At 37.4% G+C, this 17,384-nt stretch overlaps 1 protein-coding gene across 1 annotated transcript in view; it reads left to right on the top strand.

Moving 5' to 3' along the window:
* The window catches only part of EPHA5 (EPH receptor A5), a 141,311-nt gene that overhangs the window by 89,761 nt on the left and 34,166 nt on the right, over nucleotides 1-17,384 (top strand). Inside the window, exons 4-5 of the mRNA XM_053461697.1 lie at nucleotides 3,643-3,798; nucleotides 4,939-5,274. Coding sequence (XP_053317672.1) covers nucleotides 3,643-3,798; nucleotides 4,939-5,274 — 492 coding nt within the window. The remainder of the gene's footprint in view (nucleotides 1-3,642; nucleotides 3,799-4,938; nucleotides 5,275-17,384) is intronic.

Raw genomic sequence — 17,384 nt, 5'->3', positions numbered from 1 at the left:
ACCTCAGTTCCCTTATATAATAAAGCAAAGCAATAATGACAGTAGCTCCTGGGGAACATGCTCTTGTGTGTTTCGTTGACCTAGTGCACAGTATATTATTCTTTTTCAATCCTTGTCTCAGGCATACAAATTTTATGAATGATGCTCATTTTACATTATTCCAAAACCCATTAAGGCTTAAGAGATCAGTTACTGCTGACATGAATTATGTGCAACAGGTGACAATGAAATTGAAAAATAAATAGGAGTGTTCATTGTGGAGAATACTAAATATGAAGGAGTAAATTTGCTTTATGAAATTTAAATAATTGTTCACATTCTTAAAAGGTACAATGGTCTATGTACTGGGGAATCTCTAAGAAACCACAAAAGTATTAAAGAAAGATATTCAATAATCCACTGATATTTATATTCTATCAAGCTGATTTCGTAAAACCAAAGGTGTCAGGTCAACCAATGTTTGGCTGTCCATCCATTGCACTGACCCCATGCTGTGTGCATCTATGTCTGAGACATGCTACCAGACAGATGAATTGAGGACAGGTAGTGATTTTGTTCAACTGTAACCCCTGCCAGGTTGTCCCTAGGAGGAACAAGCGTATCAACTTGGCATAAGTCAGCATCACTCAGTAAACTTTGAGAATAAGGTCCTCCATTGGTTTGGTAATATGGGTCAATAAATAACATTTTCTGAATTAGATGTTGAACAAAGATAGGGTGTATTCAGGATGAATATTCTAATTTTTTTTTAATTATAAATAATACACAATTTTATCTACAAAAATATTTTAAAAGGGTCACTGTGTATTCTATGGGTTATGTGCAGCAATTAAAGATCCATTCTAATTTAAAAAATGATGTGCTGCAAATAATATCACTCATCACACAATTATGAAATATATAGATGTGTCTTAATGGCTGAGAATATTAATTGGAAACTTAAAACTTTTAGTGAACTTCTCTGCTTTTTAAGGGCAATTGTATTTTAACCCCTTAATGACAAAGCCCGTACATGTACGGGCTCAGAATGCATTGTTTTTAATGGGTTTACGGACCGCCCATTGTCCTTAAGGGGTTAATAAACTTAAGATGCTACGTTTCCAATACCTTAGCAAACCTTTCTCTCCTCTAGAATGTAATTAGTTACATTATTTTAAATTTACAAATCAGTCCTCTTGTAATTAGTCTAATTAAATATACCGATATGTTATACACTGGAGAGGCCATCTGGATTAAAGAGAAATTCTTAATAGCATGAGGATTTTTACGCACGTCTCAGAAAAGCTTTTGTCCTGGGCTATGACAAAAGAAACCGGAAGGTACAAGTCTTTGTTGAAATCTGTCAAAGCTATCACACACATGAATTAGACCTAGAGGAACGATACTGAATAGGGGGCATGTCTGGTTCACAATATACGTGATTGCGAAAGCTGTCAGATGGCTCGCACATTTACCACAGGTTTTCTACAGACCGTCAGGGATAAAAGACTCGTTGATACGTCTTAAAATATATTTCTGCGTATTCACATAATTTTATGGGGAAAAAAAAGTATTATTATTAATTATCTGGAACATGAATACCAGATGAAATAGAGGATTTTATTTTCAAGTTAAGGCAAACAGGTTGGTATTAAAGTGTCCAATACTTCATTGATATTCATTCTTTTGTGGTGAATACTCTTGTGTTGTGTGTCATTAAGATTCTAAGCCACGTTGTTGCCCTCTGCCCTGTTCATTAAGCTGCTAGAATTGTCTCTGCAAGTGGTCCTCTTTGTATTTTCTTTTCAGCCCTTAAAAAATACTGATTGCTTATTATTGTAAACATTACCCCACTAGACTTCATAAATGTTTCACATATGAACTTTCACTAAAATACAGTGCAATGTCTTGTGTTTTTCAGCCAAATCTTTTGTATCGGTTACATGGTAAAATACATGTAAACACACACACACTGGTCAGATGTTAAGACAACACTGTTTTATTTGCCAAATCAGGCTGTCTGTTTGACAAGTGCTGGAAGGGTCAGAATTGATCCTTGACCTCCACCATTGGATTTCTGGGACCTCATGTGGAGATTCAATATTAAAGATCATAGAATGTATTCTGTATCAGTTTTCAAGGCGGGGGAAATTATGATCAAATGGGACCCCGGGGCAACAGAATAGTAAGGAAAACCATCAGGCATAGGAGCTTATGAATCTATATATATATATATATATATATATATATATATATATATATATATATATATATATATATGTATATATGTATATATATATATTAAAGCAACATTTATCTTATGCTGCCCTCATTGATAGCCTTGCCTAGACAGAGTGCTTGTAGAATTGTGGCCAAACTGCAAAAATCATCACTATTTGAAGAAATCTATTGATTGACTTTCTTTTTTGACAGTTTTTTTATTGTTCTAATAAGCTTAGTATTAAGGTGAACTTTATTTTTTTTTCCTTATTAGTATCCACAGTTCATAATTCTAACCTGCAGCAAGTACAAGGACTGAAGGAATATAACAATAAAATGTAACCTGCTTCTTTTCATTAAAATACAATATTCTGTTTATCCACAAAATACTCTCACATTGTATTGACATTGTCTTAAGGAGAGATGTATGACAGTATCTGAGGTACTTAGTTGGAAGAGGTGTAGGTAGGGATTTATTAAACTTTTTTCATTCATTCATTCATAGATATTTACATTTCATTTATTTACTTAATACACTCCAGAAATGGGAGGCATGGTTTGCACGTTTTTACTTTTAAACCCCTCTTTGGGCACAGGCTTAAAGGTAAAGGAAGATGCTTAGGTGTGCTCTATACCTTCCAATAATATATTTATTTGTAATGCTGCAATCCTACAGAGCACAGGATGGGGAAGAGGGGTAGGTGTAGATAGGCTTTACGCCCCCCCTAGAGCAATTTATATTAGCCACCCATACAACATAGTGTGGAGAAAGGAGAGCTCACTGGCAACTTGTTAATGCATCAGCTTGCATGAACTAACTATTATAGTTATTATTATATAAATATTATTATTATAGTTTGGTGCAAGCATCAATGAAAGTTGGAATTACTGACTATACATGTTGGGGATGAATGTATCCATTTGGGTTTTTTTTGTATGAATAGTGGAGTCTATTATGCATTTTAATGATTGTAAATTGATGTATGCACTCTTTAGGTATTAGATTTATAAAACTAGTCTTATGTCTTATTTTCCTCTCCCCCCTGCCTGGCTCTACTCAAAGCAGGAAGCATATTTAAGTATGACATGTTTAGTGACAGTGCTTAAACGCATGTTGAATGATACTTCAGTTGAGCATAGTATATGCACCAAATCTCCAGTCTTCTAAAATAGGGGACACTCAAGGTTGTGATGATTTGTATCCTGTGTAGAGGCGTCCTTCCTAAAGAGGAACAGTGGGCCAGTTTGTGTTAAATAACCATGAATGATAAAATGCCTCTTCAATTTCGTCAATGGTCTTAGCAAAACTCACAGGAGAATGTAACGCCTTGGTTTAATCTTCCCTGACATTTTGGTTTGTGTGATATTCCAGTCACATAATGATTAACAATATGACTGACAATATCAAAACATTTATGTAATATGCTGTTCCTTGTCTTTTAGCATGTCCACCAGGATTTTTCAAGTCTTCCCCTCAGAGCCCTACCTGCAGTAAATGTCCGCCTCATAGTTATACTCAGGAGGAAGCCTCAACTTCATGTGTCTGTGAGGAACACTATTATAGAAGAGACTCTGATCCACATACTATGGCATGTACAAGTAAGCATATACTGATCACATTAATTAATACATTTTTTCTAGGATTTTTCCAGAATAATTCCAACAAGCTAAATGTGTATAATGTAGCTCATTACACTTGAGCCTGGGAAGTTTGTATGGATTTAGTCATCTGGACGGGATAAATACCTTGTTATAAGCTTTGTAGTTGCTAACCAAGAACAACAACACTTTAATAGAGCAGTCTATAATATAGGAGAATCATGGGTCTACATAAGATTGTTTCAGATTCACCTGAAAAAATGCAAATCTTCACAAATATGTTTCCAATCTATGGCTACTATTTCAAGCCTAGATAATAATACAGCTTAGGTCTTATCAAACCGACCATTCGCTCGTGAGACTGGTGTGCTTTCATTACTGAAATATCTCGATTACGGCTTTTGGGGTAAAATTGTATAAGATTCAGTAATTCAGAGAAAAATACTGCTATTAATATCCTATTCACTTATTCAGTATATCAATCATACTAATAGTGGTGGCTAATTACAGAAGGTACCTTGATATATAGGCTTGAATATCTAAATAAAACTTAAGTGTTACTATTCACCAGTCATGAAAATGAATTGACAAAAGCCATTTTGTCCTCATTAAGTACATCACATATGACATTTTTTTTTCATTTTGACATAGTTTATGTAATTTTTCATTTAATTGCGTGGGTTAAAAAAAGTTTTTTGTTATATCAAAATACTGTTTAATTACATTAACTGGCTTCATGAAGACCACACTAAGAGGCATAAAAAATGTAGAAAAAAAATATTACTGTTATTCTTTTTAACAAAATCTTTAAAAAAACAACTTTTTTAATTCAATGTTTCATTCTATGTATGAATTCAAGTATGTTACACATTTTATGCACATTCTCAGTGAGGCTATTTCATAGCTGAAATGGAATGTCATGGTTGGTTGAGTTCTGTTGGTAACCAACCATGGTATGTTTCATCTCGGGAGCTGTGAAATCAATTGGCAGGTGTATGCATTGTGCTATAGCAGGTGTCCTACTTACCATGGTTTCAGGAATCTAGGTAGAGGGATACATCTTATTTTTAAGGTTCAGTAATCGCTTGCTATACTTGAAAAGACATTATTTATTACAATCTTGTTCTCTTGTCAAAACAGGACCACCATCTGCTCCAAGAAATGCCATTTCAAACATCAATGAAACCAGTGTTTTTCTTGAGTGGATGTTTCCTGCAGACACTGGTGGAAGGAAAGATGTCTACTATAATATTGTATGCAAGAAATGCAACACTCACTCTCGTCTGTGCGAAGAATGTGGCATTCATGTACGTTACATTCCTCAGCAAACTGGCCTGAGAAACACATCTGTAATGGTAATAGACTTAGAGGCCCACACTAATTACACCTTTGAGATTGAAGCTGAAAATGGCGTGTCTGAGCTGAACCCCGATAATAGGCAACACGTCTCTGTTAATGTCACAACTAACCAAGCTGGTAAGTAATGCTAAAATTAGCAAAAAAAACTATGATTTCGATATAAAGGCTTTATTTGATGGCCTTGTTTAGAATTCCAACTGTTTTATTGTTACATTGTGATCAAAACAATGTTATTTTTATGACATTTTCACTTATGACATGTTGTTCTCTTCCACCTTAACCATTTACATTATTATATATTTTATTTTTATTTAGACATTTAAAAGGGCCCTTCAGCCATCATATGGACTTTAATGCATACAATATTTGAGTGTCCTCTTGAAATTTATGTTTTTATTTACTCCTAGTAAATACCTGGAGGGATTCATTAGAATCCACCATATACATTTACATCTATCTCAGTTACTGTATTATGAGCAAAGCAAAAAAACAGTATTGTTAGGTCCTATATGGGCTTATTTGTGCCATATATAAGGTGTTGCATTTCTGTGAAAAACTGAAATTCCCTTACTTCACAATCGATTATGAATGAGACTCATTCCCCACCCTGAAAATGTTAAATTGATCCTTTAAAATGTGCCAACATTACATTGAATAATTCTCACCAGTATAACTATGCAATAGGCAGGGGACACTGTGGCTGCAAGTGGTATTATCACCTTAGCAATCCAGTCACCAGGGAGGGTCCAATGGTTGCTATGGTGATAAGACCATTTGTCAAACTTTGCCCCAGAATCCTCTACTGGTGTTGTTTCTAAAGGTATTACACACATAAGTATATATAAAAAAAGTTCTATTTGTGGCAACTTACAAGACATATTTGTCTTGCTTGTGACACCTGCACCAAAAATTAGAATAAAAACACATTAGTCTCTGATTAGTGTTAATAATAACCAATACGTATAAATACTTAAGAAAATTTTAAAATAATAATACAAAATATAAAAAAAAACATAGCATGTCTGATTAAATGACAAATGTTTCCTGAAGAAATATTTGGTAGAACTGCATTTAAAATATTATAATAAAAGTGACGTTATCACAGCATCAGAACATTTCCCATTCCAATGTTTTCCAATGTTTTTGAAATCATAAGGTTTTGGCTTTGTGATATGTACTGTATGGTATGTTTACTCATTTGTTTTTGTTTTTTTTGCTTTTTTGCACTAAAGTGGATAAATGATTTAATATTCAGCATACGCATGGTTTCCAAAATCATCCTATCACATAAGAAAAAAACCACACTGCAGATTTGCATTATAACCAGTTTTTTGTGTTTTCATAATACACATTTTAATCTGGGATATTTTTTCCGCATGTCAGACGACCTGCTGCTCAGACAACACCAACCCTTTTGCAGAACAGCTGTTATTGGTTAATTTTACGGAATGGCAAAAAAAAAAAAGAGACAAAGGAGACTTTGTTTAAATAGTGATATTGGAAGCTCTTTAAGGCAGACTCAACAAACTATGACAGAAGTAGCAATAATTAAACAGTAGTCTAATGATCTTGCATTCGCATACTCACCAGGGGTCTCCTGCATATGTTTGCCCAGTACCCAATTAGAATAAGTGATGCCCTTTTTTTAGATAACCTTTTTTCTATACTTGCCAAACCAAAATTGCATGTTAGATTTAGGTTAAAAGATTCACATTTAAGATCAAGATGATTTTGAGCAACATATGCTCTGCCACAAGGCTTTGGACTTTTTACCCCTAAACATAAAGACACTGTATACTTCCCCAGAGTTGCCATATAATTATTTCTTTACATATGCAGTGCTGTGAGTTTATATCATTTTACAGCATACAATGAATTCACATTAATTTATTTTCAGTTTTATGTTAGATGTTTCTGCCGGCAGTCCTGCGTACCAAAAAGTCTTTGTCATATTTCTCTGCTCCATACTGGTTAAACGTTTTAATCTTGACAAATATTATTGCACAGAATTATTTAAAATAATATGTAACAGTATGGTGCATTGTTCCATTTCTTAACGGAACAATGATGGCATCACATAGAGTATGTGTAGGATAGTCATCAAGGGGGGTGATTTCCACAGGGACCTAAAATACTAAAAACTACTACTAAAAACTACTACTGAATTCATGTGGATTAGGAAATCCACATTGGTGTGTGTGTGTGTGGCATAATTCTGTTTTGCATTTACCTAACATTTGCTGTTGTGCTCTGGCACAAGATGTTTATTTCAGACATGTATTTGCTGTTTTGCTCTGGAACAAGAGGTTTATTTGAGACATTTATGAAATGTAACCCTACAGATAAAAACGCATCAAGTACCTAAGCACTCATTAGACCCACAGAAAGTACACAGCCACCTGAATTAGTGGAAGAATAAATTACCGGTATAACCGTTAGAGTGCACAACTATCTGTTGGGTAGTCAGATTGGTAGGAATAAAATATCCAGCTCCCATTTTCATGAAGCGGGCAAGTTACTTCGAGCAGGCAGGAAAAGCACACATCAAACAAACACAAATTCACAAATAACTGAAGGGACTCTGATGATGAGCTCTACTTTGGATATGTGTGTCTATTTACGCTTGTGTTAGTGGATCAATAGACAATGAAAGAGAATAAAATTATACATACTTGACAATATATTGTGCCAGAAAACTATTTTCTTTCTCATGATCTAAAATGTTACCTTTTAATATATCCACGGTTCGTATATTTAGTCATTAAAGTCCAGCAAGGCATGTGTTTCCTCATAAATGGTTACAACCATTTGTGGACATCTAACATTGAATACATGGTTTTAATAACTAAATAAGAAAACAAATACCATATATATATATATATCAAATCCTCTATATGTGTCCCTATTGTGCTAGTTCATTTTAAAGCAGTTAAACATTTTTTAATCAAAACCACAGATTCCTACTAGACAGTTAAGATGGTGTTAGAAATCCAGTCATGGTAAAAATACAACAGAATGTAACATAAATTTGGATCCATGCATAAAATGCAGGCGATTCCTGTTTTCTCCACCTGAAGCAAGCTGTGCTTGAACAGTGACTTCATCTGAGTACATATGGCTGCATGTCTTCTCATAGATGAATTATGTATCAGTTGAATATTTTATAGTTTTATTTATAACTCCCCGGTTGGTAATTGCTGCTTTCCTTTGGTTTATTAGGCCTTGGAAAATACTTAGATTAATGAAGAGTTGTAATCCATTGTAATAACGTCCTGGGAATTTCCAGAATAGCTTGCTGGTCTTTCACTTTGATCACACAAGCCTTTTTCAGTATTTCTTTATGTACATACAGAAAAGACATAATACATAGGCAACACAAAGAGATATATGTGACATATGTAAAAGGAGCTTATTGCATTAAAATGAAAGGTGATAGTTCTATATTTTATAATGTAACACAGCACATGTATTCCTTTGGTAAAATGCATCAACATGGCTTTTAAGAGATTTTAAATAACGTGCAGCTTGCATAGGTCTGGAACCCTCTGGATTTATACAGATGCTTGGCTTCTGAAAAATACAGCATGGAATTAATACTGATTCCAGAGATGTGCTGAGGAAAAAAAGTCAGTACAATTATTACTAATATCAATTTCACCTGCATGAAAAATTGCAGATACACTGTTACAAACAAGCAATGTTAAAAATTGACAATATTGAAATTGTGTATATATGTGCAAAGTTTTAGGCAGGTGTGGAAAAAATGCTGAGAAAAATCTAAATTAAATCAATATTTGGTGTCACCACCCTTTGCCTTTGAAACAGCATCAATTCTTCACTGGTACATGTGCACATATTTTTTTTAACCCCTTGATGACAATTGACATGCCAGGGACGTCACAGAAATGTATGATCTTAACATCAATTGATGTACTTGGCACTTTATAGTGTTAAACGAGTGCAAAAAACAGTCAGAAATTGCTTTCTTTGTGCAGCTGGTGTTGCTGCAATGCCTCAACATTAAGGCATTCAGCAACACCCAAAAAAATGTAGGTGCCTTGTTTGACCGATCCAAGGAGCAATCATATTCATCATGTTTAAAGGAGGTATGCTTTTCAAATATGGTGGCCTCCAGCGGCTAAAAAATGTACTCAGCCAGTGTTGCTGAAGTAACGATATAGAGGCATTCAGCAACACAAAAAAGTCAGGGGAGGTTGACCAGATGTCGAAATTCCAAATTGAAAAATGCATATCTCCCAAATATGACCCAACAATCCTATGCATGGGTGGTATCACTGTACTCAGGAGATGTTGCTGAATACATATTGAGGTATTTTACATTTACCAGGAGCTGTAAATTCATACTTAAAGTAAAATATGTGTAAAAAAATGTCAAAAAAGCTGGTAGTAGAATTTGTGCATAGAAAGAGTTAAAATACCAGTATTTCTAATACCCTGGAGTGTCTAGTTTTCTACATATGGTTTGATTGAGTAAACTGAACTGACTGCCTTCAAAGGTGTCTGAAATAGGACATGGGCACAGTATGAGAAGATTTTAAAAAATGGTTTTGAAATAGCAATATGCTTTATAACTTTATGCTTCTAAACTCAGGACAAATATTTTTTTTATTTTTCACCATATTTTATTATTTTGTATAGTAAATTAGATGATATGATCGAAATAATGTTATCGAAAGAAAGCCCTCTTTGTCCTGAACAAAAAAATTACATCATTTGTGTGGATACACTAAATGAAAGAACATTACAGCTAAGCAGCAACACCGCAAAAGTGTTAACACTACCATTGTCATGAAGGGTACAAAAAATAAAAAACAGCTCTGTCCTTAAGGGGTTAAGGAACTCGCAGGCAGGTTGTTCCAAACTTCTTGGGCAACTAACCACATTTATTCTGTGGATTTAGGTAGCCTCAGTTGCTTCTCTCTTCTCATGTAATCCTTGACTCGATGATGTTGAGATCAGGGCACATTGGGGTCCATACCATCACTTCCAGGACTCCTTGTTCTTCTTTAAGCTCAAGATAATTCTGAAAAAAAACTTTGGCTGTATGTTGTTATTGGGATTATTTTTGTGAAACAAAGACCTCTTCATCCAGATAACTCAAGATTTTTTAGATTATGCAAACATTTTTTAATTATAGTACTTCTGAACAGCAATAATATCAGCAGCGTGTACTCTCACATCATGATTGCAAATGTTAATTAAAATTGCTTAGAATGCATTACTGTAATTAGCTACTAGTCAGGAATTTTAAAATTGACACAGCGTCCTCCACTCTCGCATTTTCACATGTATTGTGTGCACACAATGGGTTTGGTTTTGAACTGCTTTTTTTCATTTTTTTTTTTTGTTATTGCACATAGCTACCCACAGTTAAAAACGAAGGCACCACACAAGCTTTCTAAACATATTCACTTATATTTTCATTACAACTATATTCAAATATTAACCAAACTGTATTTTATATGTAACAGCAAGAATGCTTATTTTTAATTTCACTAGAATTATGCATTTAACTTGGGAATAACAAAAATATTTTTTAAAAGTATTTATTCATTTTTGTGCAGCTAGGATCATTAGATCTCCTGAATTGGTATTACACAAAATTATTATATATATATTCTGATTTTTATTGTATTAAATTGTTTCACATATGTACCCTTGTACCTGTTTTGTTAATTCTCTGCAGGATATACTTAATAACAAAAGACATCTCACTCTGTTCTTCCTGGTAAAATATTTTATAAACAAATAAAATGGGATTATATCAAAACATATGATACTAAAAAAATAGTTTTGTAGTATCAATACAGTAGTGTAAAAAAACATGCAGAATTTGTTTGTATTTGTTAAACAAAAATGTATACTGATGTCCAATTTTTTTAATTAGTTTATTTTCAAACATATTCCCTAACACTGTACAATAGATGAACACAACACACAAACTGGTCACTTAAATACAATATAGGAGGCTATAACAACTTTACATCTATACAATTTCCTGGTGCGGAACATCCTTCTAAATATGTACTAGTTGTGACCCATGGCATTAGTTATTGTAGGAGACAGTCTGCTTTAATGCGGGTGACAAGGTCATTCTGCCTTTAAGAGAAGTGCAAAGTATTTATAGGGTAACGAGTACAGGGAAACTGGTTAAATTGAACACAGCAGAAACAATTCCCTCTAATTTACCCTTGTTGCAATCAGTGATATTCTGAAGATAACAGTTGTTTTGTGGATTATCAATATTGTAATCAGCAAAACTGTTATCTTCAGAATATCAATGTCAGAGCAACAAGTAATTAAACAGAATTGAAATTGCGCAAAGGAAATTTCTGCATTCCAGTTTAGGCTATTTTTCCACTTTAGGAAGATTTTTTCATTTTTATATATATAGTGAATGATTTCAGCAGAGGTTTGGGTTATATCAGGTCTACATTCACTTGTCACTAGCTGATTTGTCTCTAGCCCAGAAGCACCGCTTTAAGAAGAGGGCAATCAGTTTTTGCCTGTTCAAAATTCAATGGGTATCTAAATGAGTGTCCTCAGGTAACAGTTACCCATTAATTTCTGCACATGTATTGAATATTTAACCTGTCTTTTAAAACTAATGACTACAGTCTCAAAAAAATATTTTATAGTTGCAAAAACTGATTTTTTTTATGAGCAAACCTTTCTTTACTTTCATTATTTTAACATTTATTTTATTTCAATATAGACCTGCCTAGATGAAAAATTCTGCATTATGTTCGTACACCGATTTCTGCATTCAGAAATGTTTTGTTTAAGAGCATGCTTAACAGTAGGGCATCTTTTATAACCTTTGGGGTATATAGTTCCTTTGAAATATAAATAAAGCAAAGTGGAGTAGAATATTCGGTTTCCCTGTGGAATCAGAGGCTTAATATTCTGTAGAATGAAAACATGTTAGACTAAGCTGTCAGTGTGAACGTAGTTTATCTTGTAACATTGAACTTAGTCAGTTCAGGTTCATATTTACATATATTGCCAAAAGAGCTATTGTCAGAACTAACTGGTAGGAATCATAAATACTGAATATATATGATCATATGAACATCATAAACATTTCATGTGAGCAGAGAAGTGACAGTATACTTACTGAGTCTGTTGTCCTACGTCTGACCAAGTGCATTGCCCGCCTTTCTTACCCCTTCCTCTTACCCCCTTTTTTTTATTTGCAGAGCGCTGAGATAAGATGTTTATATCTCAGCGCTATACCTTAGTAAACTCTGTTAAGATACTACACAGACCTCAAAGGTAAAAATGGGTCAGTTTCTAGTAGACTTGTGCATTCGTCTTCGGGCGAACATGGAAACGAACACGAAGAGTGCGTTTTCGTGTTCGTTCCGAAGACACGCCGAAGAGAAGACGGCGGCGGTAAAACGTAGGCGAAGACGAAGACACACACCACGAAGATCTTCGTGATTGTCTTCGTCTTCGTCTACCATTCCCCCCCCTTCATCTTACCTTGTCTTGGCGGCATCGCGGCAGTTCCCGGAAGTGGAAATCCGCAGGTTCGCCGTCACGGGTTACAGGGCAGTGCGAATGAGCCTATTGGTCGCCTACAGGGACCTCCTCTGGCATCAACCAATTGGTTGATGCCAGAGAAAGACCCTGCAGGTGACCAATAGGCTCACTCGCACGGTCTTTGTAGCCCCTGACAGCGAACCTATGGATTTCCGCTCCCGTTAACCCCTTCGATGCTGCGTTATCTAACGCAGCATCGAAGGGGTTAACGGGAGCGGAAATCCATAGGTTAAAGGGCCGTGCAAGCGACCAATAGGCTCACTTGCACGGCCCCTTAACCCTTTAAAAAAGTTAACCCCTAACTAATTGAACAGGGAGGGAGACCAGTGGCATCGGCAGTGCCGATGCCACTGGTCTCCCTCCCTGTTCAATTAGTTAAATGTCCGTACGAGCGACTTTATTGGTCGCTCGTACGGACATTTAACCCGACACGGACTAACTAATTGAACAGGGAGGGAGACCAGTGACATCGGTCTCCCTCCCTGTTCAATTAGTTTAAGACCAGTGGCATCGGCAGGGCAAGTTGCAGCTGCAACTTACCCTGCCGATGCCACTGGTCTCCCTCCCTGTACAGAGTTAAATGTCCGTACGAGCGACTTTATTGGTCGCTCGTACGGACATTTAACCCCGCACGGACTAACTAATTGAACAGGGAGGGAGACCAGTGACATCGGTCTCCCTCCCTGTTCAATTAGTTAAAGACCAGTGGCATCGGCAGGGCAAGTTGCAGCTGCAACTTACCCTGCCGATGCCACTGGTCTCCCTCTCTGTACAGAGTTAAATGTCCGTACGAGCGACTTTATTGGTCGCTCGTACGGACATTTAACCCCGCACGGACTAACTAATTGAACAGGGAGGGAGACCAGTGGCATCGGTCTCCCTCCCTGTTCAATTAGTTAAAGACCAGTGGCATCGGCAGGGCAAGTTGCAGCTGCAACTTACCCTGCCGATGCCACTGGTCTCCCTCTCTGTACAGATTTAAATGTCCGTACGAGCGACTTTATTGGTCGCTCGTACGGACATTTAACCCCGCACGGACTAACTAATTGAACAGGGAGGGAGACCAGTGGCATCGGTCTCCCTCCCTGTTCAATTAGTTAAAGACCAGTGGCATCGGCAGGGTAAGTTGCAGCTGCAACTTACCCTGCCGATGCCACTGGTCTCCCTCTCTGTACAGATTTAAATGTCCGTACGAGCGACTTTAGTGGTCGCTCGTACGGACATTTAACCCGGCACAGACTAACTAATTGAACAGGGAGGGAGACCAGTGACATCGGTCTCCCTCCCTGTTCAATTAGTTAAAGACCAGTGGCATCGGCAGGGCAAGTTGCAGCTGCAACTTACCCTGCCGATGCCACTGGTCTCCCTCTCTGTACAGAGTTAAATGTCCGTACGAGCGACTTTATTGGTCGCTCGTACGGACATTTAACCCCGCACGGACTAACTAATTGAACAGGGAGGGAGACCAGTGGCATCGGTCTCCCTCCCTGTTCAATTAGTTAAAGACCAGTGGCATCGGCAGGGCAAGTTGCAGCATTGGGGTTTTAAAACCTCAATGCTGCAACTTACCCTGCCGATGCCACTGGTCTCCCTCCCTGTTCAGATAGTTAAATGTCCGTACGAGCGACTTTATTGGTCGCTCGTACGGACATTTAATTAATTGAACAGGGAGGGAGACCAGTGGGATGTGCCGGGTAAATTGTAGCATTGGGGTTTTAAAAGTCTGCACGAGCGACCAACAGAGTCGCTCGTGCAGACTTTTAAAATCCCAATGCTGCAACTTACCCAGCAGATCCCGCTGGTCTCCCTGTTCTATCAGTTAATAAATGATAGAACAGGGAGACCAGCGGGATCTGCCGAACAATTACGGCACCAGGAGTATAACAGTCTGTACGAGCGACCCTATTGGTCGCCAGCAGGGGGCTCGTCTGCCATCAACCAATGGCAGACGAGCCCCCTGCTGACGACCAATAGAGTTGCTCATACGGACATTTAAACTCCTGGCGCCAGAGCGGCTTTAACTCCGTTTTAACCCCTTAACCGGGGAAAACGAAGAAAACCCGAGCACGAAGAATGTCCGCGAATATTCGCCCGAAGAGAAGACAGGACCAGGCGAATATTCGCGGAATACGAAGTTTTTTTTTTTGCCGAAGACGAGCACGAAGACGAACACGAAGAGCCCCCTGGTGCCCAAGTCTAGTTTCTAGAGAGGTCTCCAATCTCCCCAACAGGCCCATTGAAAACTACAGCATGCTAGGGAGGCCAGTCGCCCAGTAAGACAGTCGGTCACTGCTGGACTACAGATCTGATGCCCGGGGCCTAGTCAGCCTAAAAGAAAATAACAATTGAAGACAAGCCTTGTACAAAAAAGCTGAATGTGTTCTGGAAAATTTAGTCATTTTATCCCAGAACCTATACCTCACAGTATAAGCTGGGAATATTCCAGTGTAGGCTACCTGAAATTCTCTCTCTCTCTTCTGGCTTTGCATAAGGTTAGGGCTAGTTGCACTTATGGTATTGGCTAGCTGCACTCTGGCTAACCTGAGAGACCCTTTAGTGAGAGGGAACATGGACAAAGGAGCAAAGAGGGTAGAAGGGAGGAATGGGGAAAGTTGACAAGGAGTCAGAGTGGGCACACACCACACCGCTGCCTGGAGAAAGAGGAAACTGACTCAGAGACACAAGGAAGCAGGGATTAACCCTGAGGCTCTGGGTCTGACCCAGAAGTCTCTCTCCCTGAGGGGTTTTGAATCAGTTCGGAGCAACGTTCTACACTGGGTTGCACGTCTCTCTCCTTTTGAAAATCAGTGAATCATACATAAAAGACAGTATTCAAACTCTAACAAAATTCTACATTATCTTACCATCAAGACAAGAAACAGATTTATTGCATAATTTGAGTTGGCATGCAGGTGGTTGCAATATTCCTGTAATTATATTTTTTGCAAAACGAGTTCTCCTGAGAAATAATTTTGCCTGATGGTAAGTGATGGGATAGTTTTGCATTTTGAAAACTGGCAGTCATCAGTATTCAGAAAATCCTCCTATGAATGTCACAGTGCACTATTTGTGAGTGGAAGGACGGGGTTCTATAGAAACGGGGATGAACTTGTGCAAATAAAATTCTTATATAAAAAGTGCCATACTCAATAAGATGAATTTCCTTCAATAGACCTGCCAGAATAACACAGACGCTTCTCTTTCTCTACGGATCTGTCTACATTATTCTGGCCTCTTGAAGTCCGTCCACAACATAGTGGAGTCTCCGCTCACACCACTGGACAACCTCTCCTCCATTCCTCCAATTGAGGGAGAGGCCAGGATAATCCAGGGTAGGGTGACCACATTGTATTTCTGCCACACACACTGGTATAGATAGATAGATAGATAGATAGATAGATAGATAGATAGATAGATATATGCATTTGTAAATTTAAATATTATAAAATAACAGCTGAACTGGCAGTTATTTTTCATTCTTTAATATTAGCCCCTGCGGCCAATATATATTAATATTAACCCCTGCTAACAATACATTTTATATTGAAAAAATTGGGCATTTCCTTGGGCCCCGCTCCACGCTCCCTAGCATGCAATCACTCCCTCCACTCCTGCACCAAAAAAATATTTGGCACACTAAATCAGAATCAGACATTCAAACCTGTATTTGCAGGTATACAATAATAATGTATGGAAACATAGCATTGCAGGTATAGATAAACAGAACACACAAACCCAGCATTTCAGGTATAGATCAACTGGAAATCACATGTAAACTCAGCACTGAGGGTATAGATCAAATAAACAACACATGGAAACAGCACTGTAGGTATAGATCAACTGAATAAGACATACAAACCCTGTATTTGCAGGTATACATAAATAATGTAGGGAAACAAAAATAAGCATTGCAGGTATAGATAAAACCCCCTAAATTACAGGCATAGATCACAGTTGCACATCCCAAAGCCAGCCCTGGTGTCCACACTGCCCACATAGGACCTGTCCAGTAAACACATTACTCACATAGAACTTGCCATCTTTGTCCCAAAACAGCCCACTTCTTGATGCATTTTAACTAGTCCCTGATGAAGTCAACATATGACGAAACGCGTTGGACTTAGTTTCTTAAAACATTAAGCATTTTTAATGGGCTATTTTAAATAAAGAGCTTTTGGAAGATACCCTGCCTGCCTATCATCCGTTTGTATCCAGCAGATGACCGGTTTTTAAAACTTTGAGGTGGTTTTAAAAGTTCCAGTAAATCTTCAGGATTCCTAAGATACAGGCTATCTTATAGGCGCAGTTCCTACTACAATCTTGTGAGTGTGGCACAACTAGTGGGGGCTGTTTTAAACCTTTTAAACATTATTGCACCATTTGTGGTTTTTATTCTTTTTACAGAGTATTTTTAAAGCTGTATCCCCAGAATTTGTTCTGTTTTATCCCAAAACAGCCCAGCCTGAGTCAACTTTGTCCCCAAACAGCCCGGCCTGTGCCATCTTTGTCCCATAAACACCCTGCCTGTGCCATCTTTGCCTTTCCACAAATCAATTATCCATCTATGATACACACAAACACTTTTACAGTCACTCACCAATTCACACTTTTATTCACATAATTCATTCACACAATCATTTATTCGCTCATTCACACAAATC

Source organism: Spea bombifrons, chromosome 1 (assembly GCF_027358695.1).
Source record: "Spea bombifrons isolate aSpeBom1 chromosome 1, aSpeBom1.2.pri, whole genome shotgun sequence".
Lineage (NCBI taxonomy): Eukaryota > Metazoa > Chordata > Amphibia > Anura > Pelobatidae > Spea > Spea bombifrons.
The sequence above is the reverse complement of the archived record's forward strand: the minus strand, read 5'-3'. Positions and strand labels throughout refer to the sequence as shown.